At 41.2% G+C, this 24,688-nt stretch overlaps 1 protein-coding gene and 5 non-coding genes across 27 annotated transcripts in view; 1 reads left to right on the forward strand and 5 right to left on the reverse strand.

Moving 5' to 3' along the window:
- Positions 1 to 1,852: 1,852 nt before the first annotated feature.
- trnae-uuc lies at positions 1,853 to 1,924 on the reverse strand. The gene has a single exon. It is a non-coding gene; the product is annotated as a tRNA-Glu (tRNA).
- A 398-nt stretch (positions 1,925 to 2,322) lies between these two features.
- Positions 2,323 to 2,394, reverse strand: trnae-uuc. Its single transcript has one exon. It is a non-coding gene; the product is annotated as a tRNA-Glu (tRNA).
- An 860-nt stretch (positions 2,395 to 3,254) lies between these two features.
- On the reverse strand, positions 3,255 to 3,326 carry trnae-uuc. The gene has a single exon. It is a non-coding gene; the product is annotated as a tRNA-Glu (tRNA).
- A 558-nt stretch (positions 3,327 to 3,884) lies between these two features.
- On the reverse strand, positions 3,885 to 3,956 carry trnae-uuc. Its single transcript has one exon. It is a non-coding gene; the product is annotated as a tRNA-Glu (tRNA).
- Positions 3,957 to 4,415: 459 nt separating this feature from the next.
- On the reverse strand, positions 4,416 to 4,487 carry trnae-uuc. The gene has a single exon. It is a non-coding gene; the product is annotated as a tRNA-Glu (tRNA).
- Positions 4,488 to 7,850: 3,363 nt separating this feature from the next.
- LOC118103434 (peripheral plasma membrane protein CASK) overlaps positions 7,851 to 24,688 on the forward strand; it is a 39,971-nt gene continuing 23,133 nt past the window's right edge. For all 22 annotated transcript variants that reach the window (XM_035150367.2, XM_035150376.2, XM_035150369.2 and 19 more), the window contains exons 1-5: positions 7,851 to 8,673; positions 17,841 to 17,953; positions 22,143 to 22,248; positions 23,459 to 23,536; positions 23,650 to 23,722. In XM_035150367.2, coding sequence (XP_035006258.1) covers positions 8,609 to 8,673; positions 17,841 to 17,953; positions 22,143 to 22,248; positions 23,459 to 23,536; positions 23,650 to 23,722 — 435 coding nt within the window. In that variant the 5' untranslated portion in view covers positions 7,851 to 8,608. The remainder of the gene's footprint in view (positions 8,674 to 17,840; positions 17,954 to 22,142; positions 22,249 to 23,458; positions 23,537 to 23,649; positions 23,723 to 24,688) is intronic.

Raw genomic sequence — 24,688 nt, forward strand, 5'->3', positions numbered from 1 at the left:
ATTTGTTTGCTTTCTATTTCCACACTTTAATTTCTAAAGCTGTTGTATAATCTTGTTTAATGAAATTAAATTCGGTATGGCACTATGCTGTAGCTCTCTTATAGCAAGAACAAGGCTGTATGAAAATAAGAAATGGGAAAAATGTTGGAGTTAAGTTATTTTCTCCACATTATTATTTATGCTCACCTTCCATAAATTGAGATTACAAGGCCAATTGCAGTATTTGTCCAAAAAACGATTGTAAGTACAGCCTTCCATACGGGAGAGACTGCAACTAGCATCTCACCTGCATGATGAGTGGAGCAGCAAACAAAATAAACCACAACAGAATGTTTTGAGGCTCTTGACCCTAATTAGTTGGTTAGTTCGTGTTTGTGTAAAGTTATATTTGACATAAAATACACAGGTAATGGCAGAACAGACTGTATTTACAAAAAACAATACAGAGGAAGACTACAAAACACTATTGTGCTTTCAGTTTCCTGATCGCTTTTGGCAGGAATGAATTCTGGCTCCTACTTGTCTATGGTGCCTCCCTGTGGCAAAAAAGCTCAGTGTTCTCGCAATCACCATTAATCTGGGAAGATTTGTTCATTATTATCCATGAATTGTTTTCCATACTACATGGTCATAAGGAAAAATCTAATACTTTCCACCAGAGTGTTAAAATTCTTACTTACAATTTACAGTATAAATCCCAGTTCCAATATATTGTTAACAAGAATTTGAATTCTGGAGTGCCTAACTAGTTCTCAGAGGGTGCAAACATCCGCCAAGGCCAAACAGCCCCCTTCTGAAACCTTATTTAACTCCACCAGATTTTTATTTGCATCAACATCAAATTTTGCACACTCAGTCATCTGTCATGAATATTACCATGTTTCTAATTGTTATCAAATTTTGTTTGTGATGTATTCAAGCAACAAAATATGCATTAAGGTGTTTAAATGTGTTTTAGTTGGGGGTTTTTCAAGCACTTCATCAAATCTGATTGATAATGTGGGACGACATACTTTGGGTAATCTGGGACAGTCATTTAATTTCTGTAAATGGGTAAAAATATGCATTTAGGGACTTTCTGAAGTTAAAAAACGATAAACTAAAGAGATGTAGCATAGTGTATGCAGTTGTCAGACAGGAGATTATTGTAAATACAGTCTGTACCTTTCTGTTTAAACTGATTGGTTAGTTAACTAGCACATATCAGTTCTCTAGAGCAGAGATGATCCAAAAAGCACAGACGAGTGTCTGTCTTATTTTTAAGACTAATAAAAGTGACCTGTCCCAGATTAAATTAAGGCAGAATTTTATTTTTTGGCACAAAGATTACTAAAACCTGTGCCATGTCTCTGAGTATGATATCTCCATTCTTTCTGCTGGTGTGTTTAGAAAACATACATAACACAACAGAAATCAAAATTGCAAAAAAGGTCCCAGTTTAAAAAGGGGAGAAGAAAGCATAAACCCCGATGGCAGAGGTAATATATAACACAGAGGGTCAGCCAAAACTAATTTTAGTTATAATTTGAATGGGCTTTTATAGGCATACATATAAAAAGCTTAAATAAACACAGCAATAACTACAATAAACATACACTCTCAAACAGGCATAGACAAACCAGACAAAATGTATGTACCTACCCCAGGGCCCAATAGTCCCCTTAAACTCAATCAAGCTGAAGTGAATTATGACACTTATAGATAGCAGTACCTTAATTGCTTTGCATCATGTCATGTGAAGTATTTCAATTCTTCCATTTTACTGAATTGCACTGTAATTTGCTGTAGTACTTCTCCAATCCATCAAAGTTTAAATACAGCATTTACATGTCATCTGCAAACACACATTACTTTCCCATACCGGGAGTCGAACCCAGGCCACCTGGGTGAAAACCAGGAATCCTTACCGCTAGACCATATGGGACTTTCCTTGAGAGAATTTTGCTCAATCTTTGTGAGAAATGAACAAACCAATCAACAAACAGACAAGGGAGAAATTATTGGCAGAGGATATTACTCTACTGGTGCGGATCAGGGAAGAATCCTTAAAATGTTGGTGTGCATTTCCTTGTTAATTGGAAGAAATGACAGCTCCCTAAAAGTGAAGCCAGCGTGTTTCAATCACCACCTGGTGGCTGCCTGCAATATAGGTCAAAAATCCTGCCTCCTCCTATGTTTGTCCTAACGTAATGTGTTCTTTTGTGGTCCAAACAGAAGTCTTCCATTTTATTGATATGAACTGTATCTGTATGGAGCTCTAAAGTAGTTTTTCTATCCCTTTACATGGATAGCTTTCTTTTCATCTGCAAAGACAGATATATGTTCCCATACCGGGAGTCGAACCCGGGCCACCTGGGTGAAAACCAGGAATCCTTACCGCTAGACCATATGGGACTTGGTGTAAGGTGAATTTTGCTCAATCTTTCTGAGAAATTAACAAACCAATCAACAAACCCATGAGCAAACAGACAAGGGAGAAACCATTGGCAGAGGATATTACTCTACTGGTGCGGATCAGGGAAGAATCCTTAAAATGTTGGTGTGGATTTCGATCAAGGGACAGATCCAGTCATTTTATTTCACTTAAACCTTGTTAATTGGAAGAAATGACAGCTTCCTAAAAGTGAAGCCAACTTGTTTCAATCACTGCAATATAGGTCGAAAATCCTGCCTCCTTCATGTTAGTCCCTTAAATATGCCAGATTGTTCTTGCATCAAGATCCATGAATTATTCCTGGGAATTCTGTGACAATGCCAAAAACACTTGGCTTGAAACTTTTGTCCTAATGTAATGTGTTCTTTTGTGGTCCAAACAAAAGTCTTCCATTTTACTGATATGAACTGTATTTCAGTCAGACAACTCACGTTCAAACATTTATTGCAGCATTAGAACAGGTTTAGTGTTTGGCGTCTAGGCTCCAACTTAATCACTCCCCCATATGGTTACACAGGAATGAAGGGAGTGATGAGCAAATACTTGTAACCGCCCGTTGGAGCCTGCAGGTGGATGCTGGGGTGGTGGAGCAACACTGCAGCAGCAGTGCTAGCAAAGGGGATGATGGGACATTTCTCTCTGCTGAAATAGACCACCTGATAAGGTGGTGGCTGTGGAGAATGAGGTATGTATTGGCGCAGCTCAAGTTGGCTGGCTGAACTATCTCACCAGCATTGCTCCATTTGTATGGAGCTCTGAAGTAGCTCTTCGCTCACTTTACAGAAGTTGGTATACATTCATCTGCAAAGACAGATATAAGTTCCCATACCGGGAGTCGAACCCGGGCCACCTGGGTGAAAACCAGGAATCCTTACCGCTAGACCATATGGGACTTTCCTTCAGTGAATTTTGCTCAATCTTTTTGAGAAATGAACAAACCAATCAACAAACTCATGTTTGTTTGCAAACAGACAGGGGAGAAACCATAACCTCCTTGGCAGAGGATTTTACTCTACTGGTGTGGGTCAGGGAAGAATCCTTAAAATCTTGGTGTGGATTTAGATCAAGGGACAGATCCAGTAATTTTATTTCACTTAAACCTTGTTATTTGGAAGAAATGACAGCTCCCTAAAAGTGAAGCCAAAGTGTTTCAATCACCACCTGCTGGCTGCCTGCAATATAGGTCAAAAATCCTGCCTCCTTCATGTTAGTCCCTTAAATATGCCAGATTTTTCTTGCATGAAAATGGATGAATTATTCCTGGGAATTCTGTGACAATGTCAAAAGCACGTCGCTTTAAACTTTTGTCCTAATGTAATGTGTTCTTTTGTGGTCCACACAAAAGTCTTCAATTTTACTGTATTTTTATGGAGCTCTGAAGTAGTTCTTCTCTCCCTTTACAGAAGCTTGCATACATTTCTGTATTTTCATCTGCAAAGACACATATAAGTTCCCATACCGGGAGTCGAACCCGGGCCACCTGGGTGAAAACCAGGAATCCTTACCGCTAGACCATATGGGACTTTATTTATGTTGAATTTTGTGAACCATAACCTCCTTGACAGAGGATTTTACTCTACTGGTGTGGGTCAGGGAAGAGTCCTTAAAAATTTGGTGTGGATTTAGATCAAGGGACAGATCCAGTAATTTTATTTCACTTAAACCTTGTTAATTGGAAGAAATGACAGCTCCCTAAAAGTGAAGCCAAAGTGTTTCAATCACCACCTGGTGGCTGCCTGGAATATAGGTCAAAAATCCTGCCTCCTTCATGTTAGTCCCTTAATTCTGTGACAATGTCAAAAACACATGGCTTTAAACTTTTGTCCTAATGTAATGTGTTCTTTTGTGGTCCACACAAAAGTCTTCCATTTTACTGATATGAACTGTATTATTATGGAGCTTCTAAGAGTTCCTCACTCCCTTTACAGAAGTTTGTATACTTATATACAGCTTTCTTTTCTTCTGCAAAGACACATGTAAGTTCCCATACCGGGAGTCGAACCCGGGCCACCTGGGTGAAAACCAGGAATCCTTACCGCTAGACCATATGGGACTTTGTTAACGGTGAATTAAGCTCAATCTTTGTGAGAAATGAACAAACCAATCAACTAACCCAGGAGCAAACAAACAGGGGAGAAACCATAACAACCTTGGCAGAGGTAATTACTCTAGGGCTTCTTACCAGTCCCCTAAATATGCCTGATTGTTTTGCATAAAGATTCATGAATTATTCCTGGGAATTCACAGAGACAGCCTTGGTAAAAGTCACAAATGACATTCTAATAGCTTCAGATCAAGGGTCTGTCCTCGTCCTGTTAGATCTCAGTGCAGCATTCGACACTATGGATCTTCATTGTTTACTACAGAGACTAGAACAGTTTATTGGCATTAAAGGAAACGCCCTAAGTAATCCAGTAAAGTTATTTCACTTTCACATTGTTAATTGTAAGATAATTACTGCTCCCCAAAAGTGAAGCCAAAGTGTTTTAATCACCACTTGGTGGCCGCCTGCAATATAGGTCATAAATCACACCTCCTACATGTTAGTGGAAGGAACATCAACCAAACTTAAGGGTCAAAATAAATAAATACAAATAAATAGTTGGCCATACAAAATAGATAGTTTCTGTAATTTAGGTTTGCTCTTATCACACTGATGTATGTCAGTGTTCATCTTTCCAATAATGAGTTATTTGATGTTTAAAAAAAAATCTTGATTGACAGCTCAGACAGTGTATCAGCAGTATTTGTTAACTGGACTCCATCCCTTGATCTTGCTTCAAATAGGCAAGTTGGCTGTGTTTGTATCCTGGATATTTTGGCTTCATTTCTGGATACTGGGAGGAAGTGGAGACACGTCATTCATTTTCATCGATACTAATAACACAGACTATTTAAAGAAAACAATAAAGCAAAACCCAATTACTGTCAAATATTGGAATTTAAATAAAGCAAGTTTGATTGTCAAATTGTATTATTATTATTGTTGTTATTATTATCATAATCATTGGCAGTTGATGGATAATTGATACATTTTTAATACAGGATTAAACAGTTGGTTCAAGTTTATCAACTTTACACTGTATACCTTGGAACGAAATATAAAAATATATAAGCTTAAACATACTAAAACTTTTAGGACTGATGCCACCTAGCTCTGGGAAAGTGAGGCAATGAAAGAGTAAATAAAGGAAGGAAGTAAAAATTTGTATTTATATTTATAAAATAAGCAACACAACCACCCAAATCATTAGAACTTCTATTTGGGGACAACAAACCTGATCCAAAACAAACATTACAGTTTAGGGTTAGAATTTAGTTAGGGTAAAATACTGTAGATGATTTGCAGTCATAGTTAAATTTCCGTCTGTGGGGAATTAATATACCTTATAATTTACTTAACTGCAGTTCAACGCATCCTCCTAAGAAAACAAGACAAATTTGTATCGGTGTGTGCACATGTTTCCCAAACTGCAGATTCTACATGGAACCACAAAACAGTTCCCCTCCCAGTTACCATGGAAACTGTGCACTTTCCCATTCCTCCCCATGTATGGTGTTTCCCTCATTTCATTTCTACTCTTTTCTTCTCTCTGTCTCACCTCCTCCTCGTCTCACCGTACTACTTCCATATTTATTCTTTCTTACTACTTATGTGTGTATGCATCTGTATGTTTTTGCACGGAAGGCTTGTTCAACAGCACATGCACTGCCATACATACACTATGATGACCACATCAACAGCCAATCGTGGTATTGGTACCTGCTGGAGTGGGCTTCAACCAATGGGGGAGGCTCTCAGATGATGAACAGAAGGGATGCAGCGCCATGGAAACTGCAGAGGGTGCCATTTGAGAACAGCACACTCTAGTGGCACCAGATGTCTTTGTTTATCACCATCTGCAAGTTCAACTTTCTGCCTGAGAGAACGTTTATTTATTTTCTGTCTCTCAGCTCAAACTTTGTTTCGGTTAGTTCTTCTCTTTAGTTTGTCTCTTCACCTGAGAGAAAAAATCGTCCTCATTATGAAGTGTTTATGTTTATTTCACCTTGGAATAATGAATAGGTAGGATCTTTTATAAGAATATTCTTACACTGATAAGTCAAACCTTCAAACATTGTGTCGTCAGCAATCAGTATGCACAAAGCCACAAAAAAACAGCACAATTACATTACATCACATTTTATATTTCACATTTATAGAACATCCTACATTGCAATAAACATTCTATTCTTCTATTATATATTTTAAATTCTGTTGCTATTCTTATTTCTTATTATTACATGACCCCCTTGTGCTGCTACCAAACTTGAAATATTAATTTCAGTTTTCATTAAATCATCATCTTAAAAATGGAATTTTATCCCACTCAATGTTATTCTAGCAACAAATTTTTTTATATTTTATTAGTGGTAAAATGTATTTCATAGTGTGTGTTTGTGGCAAAATAAACAGACACTTTATTTCACTTTATGAAATTATATTGAGTGATAATTGTATGTTAGGGTACAGAACCAGGATGTCCAAAATGTGGCGGTGTGTGACTCCCACTGCCACATCACATCTATTTGTTTGTAATCTTATCTTATCTTATTATACACCTCTCACTCTGGGCTCCCGCTGTGCATGGTGGGAGGTGTATGATTCCTTTCATCACCTCTAGGTGGCGTCATCAACACATCTCAGGGTTCATCCTCCCACACCTGAGGAAACTCCACCTGCGTCCATGCACCTGCAGAAATCCTGCACCTGCAGATACATAACATGGAGATAAAGCAACTCAAAGTAAAACTGCACACTTATCACATCTAATGCCTCCGGGGGGCTTTGCTTTAATTGTGGAATAAATGCTTCAGATTGGTTTTATAAATCACACAGAGTCCAGTGATTAAAGTTGATCATCATAACAATCCCATCTGTATCATTATCCCATTATATGGACCCTCAGCTGCCCCTCATTCTGCTGAGGGAACCTCCCTAACGACCCATGGGAATTCGGGAATCACTGCATGTTGCAATTTTGCACATTTATATTCTGTGTGAGATGAAATGCAGTAAAATGTGTGTTGCTGGCGTGGCTGACAGGCAGAATACTGGGACTAACTTATTACTGACGGAGGTGATATATTCAGAGAGGAATGAAACTGCATGTTGAAAGGATGGAGATAAGCAGGGGAAAGGCTGACGTAAGGTGATGGGCTGTGGACGCTGCGCGCATGCGCGGGGCACGCTGGATGCAATCGTTGGAGGAGATTAGGAAACTGCGCCTAAATCTGATGCCACGCAGGACGACATCTTGGCTCGGAGCGGTGTTGCCGTAACGAGAGGGGGGGGCGCCATTTTGGCTCCGGCTGCACCAGTTTCCTGGACGACAGAAGGCGGGGCCTGGCGCTGGTGGAACTCGGGGGGGGGCAGCCAGTCGAAGCCAGCCAGCATCCGAGCGCCACAGCACGGGAACCGGAGCGGCGGTGAGCGGAGGGAAGGCTGCGCTGGAGCACTGTAGAATTACCCAGCACGGACGGTGCGTGCAGCGGACACCGTCGTCGACATGAGCGCGGAGCTCTCCCACTCGGGCTCGGGAAGCCGAAGCACACTGCGCCCCGGCCACATCGCGTTTTCTCTGGGATAAGCCATCGCTGAGACGACTGGGTGTACGCGGCGAGAACCGACCGGTGATTCCATCGACTGCTAACCAGGCTAGCCGACCATTTTCCAGAGCCCCCGTTAGCTTGCGGTTGAAGAAGGGGAGCGTCTCTGCCTCGTGCCCGTGGATGTTACCGCGGGGGTTTCGCACCTGGCACTACCCGGCAGCAAGGCATGCAAAGCGGACTGTTTTTCCGTTGCAAACGAGCGAGGACATCTCCACGCCCTGGGCTCGGCTCCGTGGATGCTGTGTAAGCTAGCTCGCTGGCTAGCCAGGGCTACCGGGAGGATAGCTCGGGAGAAGGTGGGGCCGCGGGAGTGACAGCCTCGGACGCGAGCTAATGCTGCTAGCTGGGTAACTTGGACTCCTCGGCGGCTCTCGGGTGGTTTATTTCCCTGACACTGACATTTTGGAGGAGGAGGGGGTTTGAATTCCCAGCAGTGTGCAGCGGCATCACCGTTCAGCAGGAGAAACACGTTATTATTGATTCCCCCCAAACCTCCCGAGGAGAGCATCCTCCTTTACCTGCATGACCATGGCGGACGACGACGTGTTGTTCGAGGATGTCTACGAGCTGTGCGAGGTGATTGGGAAGTAAGTACTGCCAACACATGCATGCACACTTGTGCTTGTTGTGTTTATTTGGCTATTTTGTGTGTTTACATTATTCCCCTCCACCCTTCGCCACACACACAACACAGCTGCAGGGGCCATGCTCAATGTGGCGGCTGTGGCGCGTAGGCCCGCAGGTTCTTCAAGGGGAAAGTTCACTGGGTGGGTGAGGCCAGGTTACTCCTCAAAAGTGCAATTTAACCGTACATGGAAATGGGTAATAGAAAACCCATGATTTCGTGTTTTCATGACCTCCGTGCAGGAAAGTGAATTTGCAGGACTGTTGCATTGCATATCAGACATGATCTTACCTGATCACAGTTTTTGCAGTATTTCTACAATATTTTGCTATTTGTTGCTGTTGGTGAGGTCATGCATGATCAGTTTTTGCAGTGGAGGAAGCATATGCACGAGTACAGTGATTTGCACACTGGATTTCCCCTCTAATCCTCCTGTGTGACAGTGGCCATACCTGCATACAGATTCAGACCTGGTCCAAACACTCTGTGAGGCTGTCAGATAAGATGAAGCCCTTTTTGACGATGTGAGGTAGTTGTGTTTTCATTGGCAGCAGCACACCTGCAGGGGCACGCGTAAACCACAAGATGTAAAGGTACAAGATGCCAATAATACTGAAAGCCGCCTCAGTATGCATGTTTCTGCTGTGTGGTCAGACATGGCTCCTCCATGCCTCCTAGAAAGTGAGACAGGAAGGCTGACAGGCCCATCAGAGTCCCGGGCTACCCGTCAGTCCCCTCCCCCCTGCACACTTCTCTTATTGCAGACCTGAGCATCCATTAAGTTTGTTGTAGGGCAAAGAGGCCCGCTCTCTCTAGACCCCCAGGCCCTGTTCTTTATCCCGAGACTTCCTGTTGCCTTGGTTACTAATAGATGGCTGGTCCAGGACCACTACCTTGAAGTCCCAGCAACGGATACAAGGAGCCAGACTAGACACGTTAGTGACGGCACAAATCACTGTTAATGTGGAAATATTGTCTTTGCATCCACCAAATGTTGTGCATGGAACTTTTCTTTAGAGTTAGCTGTCAGACGCATGTGCAGCCATGTCATCATCCACATCTTGTATTTTGTCTATGTTAATTGCATGGTACATCCTGTGTATCCTGCATGGAGCACCACAGTTGTAGAGGTAAATATATCCAAGCTAGTGCAGCACTGTAGGTGTGGTTACACAGTCCAGACAAGTCAGTAGAAGAGTAATACATGAGTGAGCAGTAGTCTGGGCCCGAGCGTATCTTAAGCTCTCGTAAAGAAGAGCAAGATGCCACATTTATGTCACCGAAAATCCCGGAAAATCCCTCTCATCCTGCCAGTTCTTTTGTGAAACTGCAGTTGATGGATCAAGTGTGTTGAGACCTGGTGTCTTGGGATGTGTTGTAGGAAGAAAGGGGGGAGTGCTGGGGGGACGGGGGGGTCATTTTTCCTCAGTCCTGAGGTTGGAGGGAGGCTGAGGCAGATCAATGGAGACAAGTGGAGCTGGGAATGGGATGGCCCCGAGGCTAAGGATATAAATAATGCCAGCAGACACTGGCTGCAGCACTCTCCCACTTTGTTTTTAACCTCATGTTTTACTGTCGCACCACTGTAGGTAGTGGACAACACGACAAACAGCAAAACCCGAGGATGATAATTCATTCAAATATAAAATGTTCTATGGCCACAGGGAGCCAACAGAAAACCATATTCTATTATTGTAGTTTCTGGTTAGGGGATATACCTTCTCCTACATTTTAGCCAAAGTATGTTTTGTATCAGAAGACAACCAGATTTACACAAAATGTGTGAAGGCAGGATAAAAATTTGTCTATTTATTGCTTTAAGTTGCTTGATGATCTGATGTTAGTAAAGGCCTCTTCCGGGCTTTTAATACCTCTTTAGTTTATGTTTCTCCACCTTGAAAGAAATTCTGTAAATTATTTTTCGATTCTGATTGAATTGGTTGTTACAACTGGCGAATTTGAATTAGACAGAGTCTTATCAGGGCGCAAAAAGGAAAAATTACTAGAATCATTAAAGCCCGACTGAAATAGATCGATTTATCAGCTAATTATATTTATCAAAAACAATTTGTCCTGGAATTATTCCAGGAGGTGTCATTATCAAACCATTATGGCAAGGAAATGTAATTGAGGCTTGATATTTTACAGCTTAACCATCATTTTAACAATAAATAATTGAATAAAAAAACAAATACAACCAAGTACCCCAAACTTGAATTAACATTGAAACAAATACAGAACTACAAACAAACCAATCCCTAATGCAGTCTGTACAGTCTACAGTGATTTGTGTCACATTATTTTATGATCTCGGTGCTGCTGTTTAGAAAGAAATGTAACTGAAGCTCGATATTTTACAGTTTAACCATTAACTTATAGTTTTTTATAAATAACTATAAATAAAACCAAATATATAGAACTTGAAATGTATAGAAAATAAAAAATATTTTATCTAATATGTATAAATGCATTATCTGTTCTATAAAAACTAGTTTTATATTGGCTCATATCATATATATGTATATGAAAGGCTCTTATCTGCCGTTATTATCAGCCAACTGATATTTGTCAGGCTCTATTAATCATTAGTGGCCGCAATTAACTCATCCCTATGATTTTTGTAGTAATTACCCCCCTGTCATAAAAGGTGAGATTTGTCCCAGTGATTTGTGTGTCATTATTTGAAGACGTCTGTGCCATTGTAGACGTGTGTGTCTGTTGTTGACCTTTAACCCCAGCGCCTCTCAAACTTGTACATAAACCCTATTATCCGGCCTGCCCCTCCATCAGTCTTCTATTGTTGTTCAGAGAAGTCGTCTATTATTGTCCCTGATCGGCTTGTGTCGGAGAGGAGCAGTCTGGCTGGGTGGGATTGAGAGCGCTGGGGGGGCCACTTCACTGCTCAGTAATCATCTATTTTGAAACTAGGATTGTAAAGGGAGCCATGATTCGGGCGATCTCTACTGAAAGACGGTTCGTAAGTTATCCATAAAGAAGTTATGGATTTAATATGACCTGACTTTCTCCTTTTGATGGTATTTTTCTCGTCTTGATTAGCTTTTCCAAGATGTAACCGGTTTCTGTGATATTATAAGCTCCGGTTGTGTTTACGGCACACACAGAAGTGCCAACAGAGGCTCCTCACCCACCGGGATCCTCTTGTTTCAGCACTGCCGCCTTCCTCTCATTATTTTTCCACAAAAAGATGTGCTTTTGTGTTGCTTGCAGCGCAGGGAACTTAGTGTGCTTCCAGAAACCACAGCACAATAAGTCAAAAACATCACGTCAGGTGTCAATTCAACTTCTGGCTGGATTAACGCTATTGAACGGGCGTTGGGCTGTGCAGACCCTGTAGTTTACATAGTGACGATGATGTGATTCGAACATAATGTGCTAACCACAGGCCTGTTTTTGAGATTTCAGCTTTAGTTGAAGTGTTGGCAAAGCACCGAAGCAATTTAATCCATTTCTGTCAGGAGGGATTCTGTTTGAATAGGACTTAGGTTGTTGAGAAGCGCTATTGGAGACAGGGCTCTTTATATCAGCCCTCGGGTGCTCATTAGAGCGAAGGATATTGGGATGTGCAACTCGCTCTAAACCAATGAAGTGATCAGTCCTCTGGCTTATTTTGGGTTAGATAATTAAATTCCTTGGACAACATTTAAAATTTAAATTTCATTGATTGTTTTATAGACGTCTAATGATAGTGTCTCCCCTAACGGAAACCCAAAGTGCTCCCGGGGAATATAAAATGTAGCTGTCACTTTTTTTTATTTTTGCAGTTTTAACTAGCTACTGAACAAGACAAAATCCACAACCAGTCAATACCAGACTAATAGGAAAGTGGTAACATCTTTGTTATTGCACAGAACTGATATTGCACCTAAAATTATTAGAATATTTCTATATTTATGAATTGGTAGAGTTTAGAGTATGTAGCCCTCATCATGGTGACTGATTTGTCAGGTGATCTAAAGTCTACGGTATGTGTGTATTAAAAGTAATTTTCAGTAAAAAGTAATTTTCAGATGCTAATGTGAGGGCTATTATTCTGGTTTTGTAATCTGTATATTTTAGGCCTGCAATTAACGATTATTTACAATAATTTGTCTGTTATTTTGTTTTGCGATTGATCAATGTGTCCCACAGTAAAACAGTAGGAAATAAACCAACCATACAAAACTTTAACATCATCTTAAATTTACCAAATGTTTGTTTAGGAGCACTTCCTGTTTTGTTTGAGGTGCTCTTTGCACGGGAAACATGTAGACATAGAAAAATCCAAGAAAACTTCATGGCACTCGCCTTTTCGAGAAGTAAAACGCCTTTATTATCATGGCAGGGTCATATTAAACCCAAACTCTTAAGTGTTTCATGTTGAGGCATCAGAGTTTAGGTTTAATATGACCGTGCTATGCTAATAATAATAAAGACGTTTTAAAGGTAGTGTAGCTTGGAGTTTTCTTAAATATTAAATTTACAATGAATAAAGAACGGAGGCGAGTCACACATCAGCACATTAAAGAAGCAAGATGTGGGCAATGTTTTCACTGATGTACCTTTTTATTAGGTTCACCCCTGCAGCCTTTGTGCAGCTTTATTATGCTCACTCTCTGCAGAAATTGTGTCAAAGGTGTTACTTCATCTCTGTCGTGATTTAGGTGTACTTTGTATTTTCGGATCTTTCTAATATTTAGTTGCCTCCTGTATGTAAATGGGCTGCAGATAATGTTCAGCTGGAAACACCCAGGGTTCAAGCCCCCAGCTTGGCAAGCATCCACTGAGCTGTAGTGTCCTGAAGCAGGACCACTGAATTCCTGCTGGGATCACCAAAGTATCACATTATTAAACGTGTCAGATTCCCATCTGTTTTCTAAAGGAAGATGCCGAGAGCCACGTTTGCCTCCCTCAAAATGTACCGTTGTAAAGTCTTATCAGGTCGTTTGGTTTGATAGTGAAGTATCTTTAATGTCACGTTGTGTCTCTAATATATAGCGTAGACTGCTTTACATTGCCCAGCCTGTGCAATATATTACTCTGTCTACATATTAACCTTCCCCTCCATGTACGGTTCTCCTGCTTTCAGCTTCCCACACACAGCGGATCAATAGTTGTGAATGGATGGTGTAAAGTTGAAACTTCCTTTCAGACTACAAGGCCAGACTCTACAAAACCTGGACCCTCTTCTGATTTATGTATGGGAGAGGATTTACTGCCAAAGCTTTAGAAACTCCGGAGGGCATCTTTGCTCTATATTTCAGTTTGCAACGTGAATGCTAATGTCCCCCACTAATATTCAAAGGGTTGTTTCCCCTCATTTGCATAAGGAAGTGCTCTGGATTATTGTTGCTTAGACATTCAAAGGCCGTGGTCGAACTGAAGTGAACTTTGCTGAACTTGTTAAATTAACAGCTTTGCAGTTTGCACAGTTTGGGCAGTAGGGCAAACAGTACTTATCCTGGAGTCAGTCTGTTAAAATCTCTTTCATCGACTGAATTCGTCTGCTCTCACAGCACGTACATCTGTAAAACCTCATTAAACGACCACCGTTAACTGTGTGTATACAGAGGCATTGGATTCAGATCAGATGCTTGAGTTGTCACAGTAGGTCAAAACAATATAAGACACATTGAACAATTCACAGACATACATGTAAACACAGGTTTGCACAAAACACACTGATCAGGATTCACTATTATTATAAATGATATGATATTGTGTAAAGTAAATGCAGTGGGGTTTTTAGAGAACAGAAATTTTCCTTGTCGTTCCAATTTGACATCATCTGCGTCTCCTACATGAATGGCTCCTCTTTTTTATCCTGAGATATTTGTATTCTTCCAGTTTCACCTCTGTCGCGTGTTAGAAACGTCATCAATGCGTTCACTTGCGCGCTGTGAATTTTCCTGAAGTTTCCTTATTGTATTCTCACATGGGCTTACTTGGACATATTCCAGACATTTTCCAAGCGGTTGGCAGGAACATTTCTGTAAAATATCCGAGCAAGGGGTGGCGGAAATTTGCGTTTTTTTAACATACGGCCCCTCTGGAAAGTTTCAGGAAAATGTCCAGACTTCAGTGCATGTCAGAAAGCAGCTTATGCTACTGATGATAATTTACCTTGTGGCAAAACCAGATGAGATGCGATTTACCTGACTTGGTATTAGAGGCGAGCAGCACCAGTAGTTTCCAAACCTGATGAACTCTTACAAACCATTTTCCTGTATCTCACAGCTGCACAAACATTTCTCCCCCCAAATGTTAAGGACAGACTAACCGAGTGAATTATACTAGCTGCTGGCCACAGCTAAAGAGCAAAATGCTGCTTTAAGCAAAGATAGTTGCTCTCAGGAGAGCAGTACTGGTGATGTTGAGTCTGCAGCTACAGATGTGTCCTGGCCCTGTTTAGGAGAGAGGGGAAAAAAAACCGCAGAGCTCGGAGTAAATTCGGCTCATGGCCAGCATGGATGTTAAAAATCTAACCTAACTTCCACTCTTTGATTTACACGGAGGAGAGAGTTGAAATGAACCAATGAGCACTCTGCAAAGATTGCCACTCCGGGCTAATGTTTGATGTGCGCCGCTGTCGGATGTGAGCCATGTGTGGGCGTTTTGTATGAGCCCACTCAGCACAGCTGTGGTGATGTCAGTGCAGCATGCAGCCTCTCTGGTTCCTCACTCTGAGACGCACACACACTCCCTCTTTGTTGGTCTCTCTCGTACTTTTAATGCCTCTATAATAGCTACTGTACAAGGATGAATGGTCATTTAATGTTTTAATTTCATTATAATTTATTAAATGAAACAGTGGCCCCATCCCCCCCTCGCCCCATTCACGAATTGATTCTTCATGCAGCTCCCTTGCATTTACAGCCAAGATTACAAATGGGGTTGATGCATAAAACCTGGCAGGATCACCCCACCCCACCTCATTGCTTAATGGTGGTAATGAGGTTTATTGACACACATTAGATCAGTGCCAAGACGGCCGTACCCTCACTGCATCATTTGTATCCATGAAGCTACAAGCCTCTGGCTCGACTCCAAACCTTCACCAGTCAAACACAGATGTGAAAAGATTGTAAAGTTAGAACGGGGGTGTCAGAAGCTACCGCATGCACTCAAATCACACCCCTCACCCCCAAGACTCTCTTTTTTAATGGAAAACCCAGCTGCTACAGCCCATTAACCCAGCAGGGCAAAGGTCACGGGGGGTTTCAGATCTTCTGCAGGATTCCTGCAGACTCTGAATGGAAGCGTGTCGTGTTTTACGGTCCTCGACCCAGTGTGTGCACATGCTGCCTACGTTTGTTTGGGTTAATCATCACAGCAGATGTGACAGACAAATGGGAGAGTGAATCAGCTGAACAAACTGTAAAGTGGTTTGCTTTTTACTGTTGCTTTGGCTCAGGCAAGTTCATTAGCTAATTCAGTTAAAGCCTGTCAATGGCCACCACTTTGCTTCTTTAACTTTGTGTCATCTGTTGATATGTGTGTAGTATTGGTGCCGCCTTTAAGTATTGTAGACTTTGGGATAAGTAGAGACAGCTGTAACACGGCAGGTTTTGTGTGTGTGTGTGTGTGTGTGTGTGTGTGTGTAACTCAGTGAGCCAGGAGTGCAACGTCTCGGCTTTCAGTATTCATTCCCGCCACTTTGCTACTGATTTAATCTCTTGCTCGCTGCTTTGGCATAGTGAGAAATAATTATTATTATATACATCTGGGAGAATATGGAAATAAAACGTATTACAATTTGCACACGGACTGTAGCATGGCTGGACAACGAGTCTCCGCTTCCTCCTACTTTGGCTCAGATTGCGCGAGATGGCTGCGTTTGCATCCTGGAAATCTTGGCTTCATTTCTGGATAGTGGGACGAAGTAGAGACGCGTTGTCTGCCTTTATTTATTTATACTACGGTCTGTAGTAAAGGCCAGGGTTGTATACAACAAACCAGGGTGTAGTTGAGCGGTTAATCACTTTACAGAAAATGAAACTTCATTTCTGGCTTTAAATTTCAAGTGATTCTTATCTTTTGTGTGGGATTCAATCCACAAGTCAACAGGCTTTAAAGTTATCTAATTATTTGTTGTGCTCTGACATCCTACATCCTACACTGTGATAGAAGGTGAGAGGAGTTGTTTTCCAAAATTGTTTGACGTCATATGAATGTACTGTTTTGATATTATGTTTATTTATGCCTTATTTTGAAAGAAGGATGCAACAGAAATGTAAAATGAACATACACAATGTTTTGCGGGGAATACAACTATTTGCATAGGCTACACAAAATCATTGTTTGTATAGAAAACACAATACATCACAAGTGCAATTTGAATCTAATCTTTTATCTATTGGGTGTCTAGTATTTTTTGACTGTTTTCTGGCATTTTATCATAAGTTTGTAGTGTGCAGAAGTCCTCTAATGTGTAGTAACACTTTAAACAGCTTAAACATCAAATAATATATCCTGATTCACTTTGTTCTTTAGGTTTTTACCCACTTTGTTTTGAAAAACCATGGTTTGTGTTTCAGATCATTCAGATTAATTGTGTATTTGATTTAAAGTGTCTTAAACTCAGAATATTTTATTCCTGTGCTTCAGATTTTTATTTCTTTAAACAAAACATCTGTTAGAAATCTTCCTCTTGGGTTGGGAAGTCACTGTGTTCATCTTTAACACACAATCTTGAGCACTACTGTTGGACACAGGAGGGGATATCATCCATATTCCATATGTCAGCCCTAGTGCCACCTCCTTTCAACAGAAATAAACATGGAAGGGTAGGTCTCCCTCGCTCAGGTCCGAATAATAAAGCTTTTATTTTCACCTTTACAGCTGTGCAGCACACCACTGCTCTATAATTCCCACTGGCATGAGGTTACGATGCATAACCACCCACTGTAAATCCACAATACTAAAATCTGCACTGTGTCTGCCCGTTGCACGAGGATGGTGTGTGTGTGTGTGTGTGTGTGTGTGTGTGGTTGTGCGCCTGTGATTATGTGCACATATGTTTCCGCTATCCCTGTGTGTTTGAATCCGAGGAATCATGTGTGCACAGAGATCTGTGCTTTGTGTGTTGTTGTAGGTGTCTGCGATTAACTCAAGCGTGTCTGTGTTTTGCAGGGGTCCCTTCAGCGTGGTGCGGCGCTGCATCAACAGGGACACGGGCCAGCAGTTCGCCGTAAAGATCGTCGATGTGGCCAGCTTCACCTCCAGCCCCGGCCTCAGCACAGAGGGTGAGCAGACACAGCAGACGCGGTTCGAACGGTGGCTGCGTTTTAAATCTTGTTGTCACTCAAGCACCAGATGGGCGGTTAACAGAATCAGGACAAGACAGGATAGGCACCATAACCAGGGATCACACATTCAAACAGACTTACTAACATCTTTCAAGTTGTGAACACGTATCTGTGCTGTAACGCAAACCACACTCACCAGATAAAATACAGTTTGGCTCGGATAGCAAACATTAAGTCAGATACAAGGGTGTATAATGGCACTAGCACACCTCAATACGTCTCTATGCATTTGTCTGTGTGTGTCATGTATTGGTTAGATTGTGATGGTGAGTATTTTTGATGTAGCATGTTTCATCATGTGGTTTTGTGCTTTGTCATGCTGAGGTGTGTGCGTGTGTTGGAGAGAAAGCGAGAGAGATAGAGACAAAGATCATAGGTGTGTGTGTGTGTGTGTGTGTGGTGTGCGTGCATGTGGTGTGTGTGTGTGTGTGTGTGTGTCGGTGGTAATTTTGGCGTTCGCCCTGTGCCATCTGTGAGGTCCCAGCCAGAGATTAGTGTGGCAGCCAATAACAGCAAGACAAGGAAATGGCCCGAGGGAGGAGAAACCGGAAAAAGTGGACACTTTCACAAAGGTCTCCCAAACCAAAGTCTACGCTCTAAATAACTTTGGTTAGCATGTTGTCAATCATGATCCACAGTCTAAATTCAATCACTCGAAAAAATAAACCACCTACGTCGACAGGTTTTTCTTCCTTTTGGAGAGGTTTGAAATAGCAGTGCGAGTTTCCTCAGTCACTTCACCCTGTGGTTACTGGTCAGTTGGAGCAAGCTCGGTAATATTTAGCTTGCGTGTGGTATCGATATGACACATGACATGAATGTCCCTGAAGGATGAAGATGTAGTTGTGATTCTTATGAAGCCAAATTGGATTTACAGTTCTAGTTTGTTTTATATCATTGTACAAAATAAATTGTTGTCTATTGGACTTTAAAGCCTGTAATATATAATGTGATCAGTACATCATTTTGTGTCCTGTGCAGAACTCATGAACAGTTTTCCATGAAACTTTAATTTAATTCTGTCAATCAGGCAATGAAGTAGTGTCTTTTCATAGTCTGAGTTGGCTTGGAGGTTATGTCATCTCCTAATTACTCTTGTTTGATTGAATTTAAGCTTCATAAGAATTTAAAAACGGGTTTGAAAGCGGGTTCAAAGTATATAAAACATACCCGTATGTAAAATAAAGAAATAGCTCGGCATCTCCTCAACTTTTATTAAATGTTGTGCAAAGAAATAAACAAAATATTTGTTTTGATGCACACATAAAAAATGTACACGTAACCAAATTTAAATTATTGTGTATTCCAGATTATATTATGTGTTCTTCCTGAAATATCTAGTTTCCTATGGGCAACAACATGCGACTTTGCAAAAACAGAAATGACATTGACATGCACCATCTGCTCAGCAGATACTAAATATAAAGTGCACATTTATTTGCATCAGGACTGGAACTTTAACTGTGTCAGTGGGAAGATTCACCGAGGTGTAGGGAAGGAAAAAAAGAGAGACCCTTTTCCACAGAAATAAGCAAGCGGCCACTCAAAGTGACAAGGTAGAGAAGTGGAGTGCAGCCAGGTTCGGAGAGTGGTTTCTTCAGACCATATACTTTAGCTTATTAGGAAAGAACACGCATCAGCATAAATGTGAGTGAAATGGAGAGCTGCTGGCTGGGCCTGGGCTACAAGCTGAATAACAAACATCCGTAGTTATTTATGAATATATTTGTCAGGGAGCCGTACAAAAACTACGATTAATAGTGTAATCAAGAGTTTGAGGGTTCTGAGTAAATGAGTGAGTGGGTTTGCAGAAATTAGTTTTCTTTGCCACTGAACATGTTTGTTTTTGTAGCTTTTTCTGCTTTTCGAGTTTAATGCTGAAACCTTTGGTATTAACTTTAATTATTCTTGTTTTTATATGTGACACATTATAAGGTGTCCTTGGGTGTTTTGAACGGAGGCGTAAAATAAAACATATTCATATTAGTATTTTCTGCTAGACTCTTAAGTATAAACAGCAGTTAATGCTATAAACTTACATATAGCACCTTTTTTTAAAGCTCTATGAGTATGCATTTCAACACAAAATGAAAAGTGCATTTTATTTGTGCAATATTATCAGTTAGATGCATATTGGAACATAATTCATCAGTACCCCAATATATCTCAGTTTAAAAACAGGTTTTATACACGTAGAAGATGGCAATTAAGATGTTAACTTGGAAAGACATTGAGATCTGAGAGCTATTATCGAGAAGTCGGTGTCAATGTGCTGTAAACAAAAGCACATGATTTCTGCAGTGGAATGTGTGCGTCATGTCCTGCCTCCTGCTGCTCTGCCCACACGCCACCGCCCGTTTGAACGTTCCGGACAGTTTCCTGTTGTTTTGAACGTGTTTGACCCGGACAATCTCCTGCTGCAGTCTTCAAATGTGAAAGGCGTGTGTGTGATTTCAGTAAAAAACAGACCTCGGAGTGAAATTATTTCATATAGCTTTACAAAGCGAACCTACCTCAGACCTTCCATACAAGAATTGATTTGGAGTTGCCCCAGTGAACGGCACTGGCTTCATTCAGTCCAATCCAGGCCTCTCTAGCCCCCCCCCGCCCCCATCTGTCTGTCTGAGCGGTTTCCTTGTTGCCGTGCGGACACTGGCCATCATTGTTAAATTCGAGAATAGACACTCGATGAGACGGGCCAAGGACGAGAGTAAAGGGGAGAGAAATAATGAAAGCAAAGGAGCGGGAGAAAGGGGGCCCTGTAGTGGGGACACGCCGTCATTTCTCCGTGTTGCATAATGATCCGGGGCTGTCACGACACAATGAGCACACACACACACACAGATCAGTTGACTTGCAGATGGGGAGTGCACTGTGGAAATGAGGTTTTTATAGAGTGAGGAGCTCAACAACAGCACATCTCTGTCTGTCAGGCCGCCTCAGCAGACTGCGTCTCTATCTGACCACTCGTCTCGCCAGTCGTCAGTCTATCGACTCAATACTGTGCGTTTCCTTTTTCGTGAAAAGGATGAGAGACTGTGACGCTCGGCAGTGTTTTACCTTCTGTGGTGTTGAAGACAACAATAAGAATATGAGGCAGTCAAAAGACGAGAGAGTCGCGTTGTATTTACAGGACGTAGTGTTAAAGAGAGGGGGTGGTTTGAATGAGTCTGGACCAGATGTGCATGTAAACATATTCTAGTAGTGTCACTTGTCTCTCTGTTACCAACATGTTAACCTAAACAGCTCAAGACTCACATTTTTGAATATTAGACTGTTCATGAAATGCTCTGTTGCCACCTCTGCTGGTGTAGTCAAGGTATTGCACACACGTCGAGGTTTTGAAAGGAGGAAAGTGTCATGCTGGGCTCGTCCTCGTCACTTTTCATCTCCTTAACTCACCACCCAGGGATGTGAAAGGATTTATAAAAACACCCACCAACCACAAAGGAGACTCTCTGCAGAAAATGTTTTTCTTTCTCAAAGGATTTTCTCACCTAAAAGATTCCTTTTTTGGGGTTTCTTTCTTTGCAAAGGAGATTTCAATAATAAAAAGTTCAAGTCTTTATGTTCTGCTGAAAGTATGTTTTGTTCTGGTGTGTGGTTCAGTTGGTATTTTCTATATTAATATCATCCTCGGCTTTCAAAACATATTTTTATAACTTCCATCTTCATCCGTTTTATGATCGTCATATTATGCTTGGGATGGAGTAGCGTTCAGCCACATCTGGTTCTCATTGCAGACATTTAGCCTGTTTTTAAAATGAAGTATTTGGGGAAATGACAGATATTGTTTTGCACACTCAATGCAAGACACTGGATCTACTGGGTTTGAGCCAATAGAGGAGGCCCACAATGAAATTTGCCCATTTTAACGTTTTTATCCATTTCACATTTCTATAGTGCTTTAAAGTTGGAGATTAAGGTGTTTTTAAGAACAGAATAGCCACATCTTAACCATAAATGTAGAATGTTGGATTATTACAGCTACTTGCAAAATTGAAAATCGGATCAACACATTCGCTCACAACCTGCAACTGAAGTGGTATCACCCTAAAGTTTATAGTATTTGCTGGATGTAAACAGTATCTCACTGTACCCCTGTTTCTGATTTTGTGTTTTCCAGATCTAAAGCGAGAGGCCAGTATCTGCCACATGCTCAAACACCCTCACATCGTGGAGCTGCTAGAGACCTACAGCTCTGATGGCATGCTCTACATGGTCTTTGAATAGTAAGTCCACGCAGCACACTCCGCCTGCCTTCATGCATTATGTAATCGCACATCAGATGTGTACTTCAAACAGTTTTAGGGTTTGATTTGGTATCTTTCATGTATGGTTCCAACCGGGGCGGTAAACACCTTTTTTTTTTTTATTCAGCCCCACATTCCAGATACTGTTTCTCTTGATTCATCTAAATAGTTGTCACAGCAGAACGCGATGCACAGAGCTACCAGTGACGAGAGTAGAAAGTAGACAAATATAACAGCTACAGACTAAATTTACCAGCAGCTGGCAGATGGCTACTGCTGGTTATTTCACACCTTATCACTAACACCACCCGCCCCCTCGTTTTTGTGGTTACAGACTTTTTTGTGCAGACTTATTTCCTTCACAGAAACATAAAAAAAAATGCATATAAGAGCAGATGATAGACTGTAGTGTCATTTTGTGTGCTGTGTATCTGCAGTTATATCTAGGCCTGTGCAAATGATCATATATTAAAGATCGTTCTCACATCTCTTGTTCAATATAAACTAATTGGTCTGGAATATATTTAATTGATTGAGCAGCAAGTGACAGGCCTGCATATTTGTATATATTGTATCATAATGCACACATTTTTTACAAACATTTTATTTTATACTTTTAGCAGTATACTTTTATTTTCTATTTCTCTATATTGTGATTGTGTTGGTCTGTATATTTGTCTGGACTGGAGCAGCTAACAGAACCAAATTTCTCTGTTGAATTAATAACATTTCTGAACAGAAATGTATTGAATAAGTCAGACTTTTTAAGGTTGCAGGGTATTTAATTGCACCGTAAAGACAGAAAGAATATGCTCTAATCTAAAGCATCAAAGTTTAATATAAAATCCACAAGATACATTGTAGGCTCAAGGAGGAGCTCTCTACTTCTCCCCAGACATTTGCCGTAAATCACATTTTTTAGTCAACTTTCCTGGTTAATGTGTTTCTCTGTGTGGACTTGATATATTCCCTGGAGACTGCACCGGCTGAAAAGGGCTATAATGAAAATATAGTGCTGCTGTGTACATGCCAGTGACAGCAGGTCATAACGTTGCTCCCTAATGGATTTTGTTTTATTCACTCTGTTTTAAACACTATGTTTGAGTTTATTTGCTCTTGTTTTTACTGTCTATAATTCATAGAAACCTAATTTTGACTTGCCCCTTTGCTTTCTCTCACAATATCTTAGTATGGATGGAGCAGACCTGTGCTTTGAAATTGTTAAGAGAGCTGACGCCGGGTTTGTGTACAGCGAAGCAGTGGCCAGGTAGGACACACTATCTGAGAGCATTTAAAATATGAATACAGTGTGTTTGAAATAAACAATCTGAAGACGTGGTCAATGATCTCCCTGTTTGTTTCTGCTTCCTGTCAATGCAGCCACTACATGAGGCAGATTTTGGAGGCACTTCGATACTGCCACGACAACAATGTGATTCATCGCGATGTAAAGGTGAGCTCTTTCCCACGTGTCCCAGACTAAAGCCTTGTCTGCACTACTGCGGATATTTTAAAAAATCGGCATTGAATTTTTCCCCCTCGAGACCTTCGGATTATACAATATCTCCGTCCAGACGATAAACACGCATACACAGTACAGTGTTTTTTAAAAATCTCCATTTTAGTGAATTAATAAGCAGTTTGCCTGTGGACGAGAGGCACGAATACAAATGTTGTGCAAAAGGTCCGTATTAGTGTGGTAAGGGCGTAAACCAGTATACAACACGTATACAAATGTTGTGCAAAAGGTCTGTATTAGTGTGGTAAGGGCGTAAACCTGTGAAGCCACTGACAGCAGAGGGTGGGAGATGTGAAACCTTTTCATAACAAGCCTGATAAACATGCTTTATACCACAGCCTATCATTATCTATTCTGAGATGTTATCCGCGCTGCCTGTGGGGAGATGATGGTGGAAAACATTACAGTGTTTACAAGGAAACACTCCCACTGACATTTGCTGCTGTCTTCCTATCTGATCTGATGTAACTGTTGCTGTTAATATGGGTTTTGGAACGAGCACCTGGGAGTCTGCAGACCTGAGGTTGCATGACAAACAGCCAGTCTGGATTTGTTTGGCGTTCTTATAGCCAGATTAGCATCCACCGCTGATTCCTGCAGGATTAGCCATCTAACACAGGCAGCAAACACTAACAGGGCAGATGGAGCAGCCCTGACCCAGCCCCTTGATCCACACACCGGCCGTTTGACAACACACTCCACAAAGGGATCACCCCAGCCTCGTTTGCAGTGAATATCTGTGCTTGTAGGTCAAACCGGGGTGAAATGGGGGGTCGCTCATTAGTGCTGGTGTTTGTTTTTAACACCCATCTCCAAGTGCCAGCTTGACAGCTGTACAATGGTTGACTGAATCTGTCACTCATTTCTTTGTTATTTGTGTGTGAGGAAGAAAACACTCCA

The sequence above is a fragment of the Hippoglossus stenolepis genome, chromosome 24 (assembly GCF_022539355.2).
Source record: "Hippoglossus stenolepis isolate QCI-W04-F060 chromosome 24, HSTE1.2, whole genome shotgun sequence".
In the NCBI taxonomy this organism is placed as follows: Eukaryota; Metazoa; Chordata; class Actinopteri; order Pleuronectiformes; family Pleuronectidae; genus Hippoglossus; species Hippoglossus stenolepis.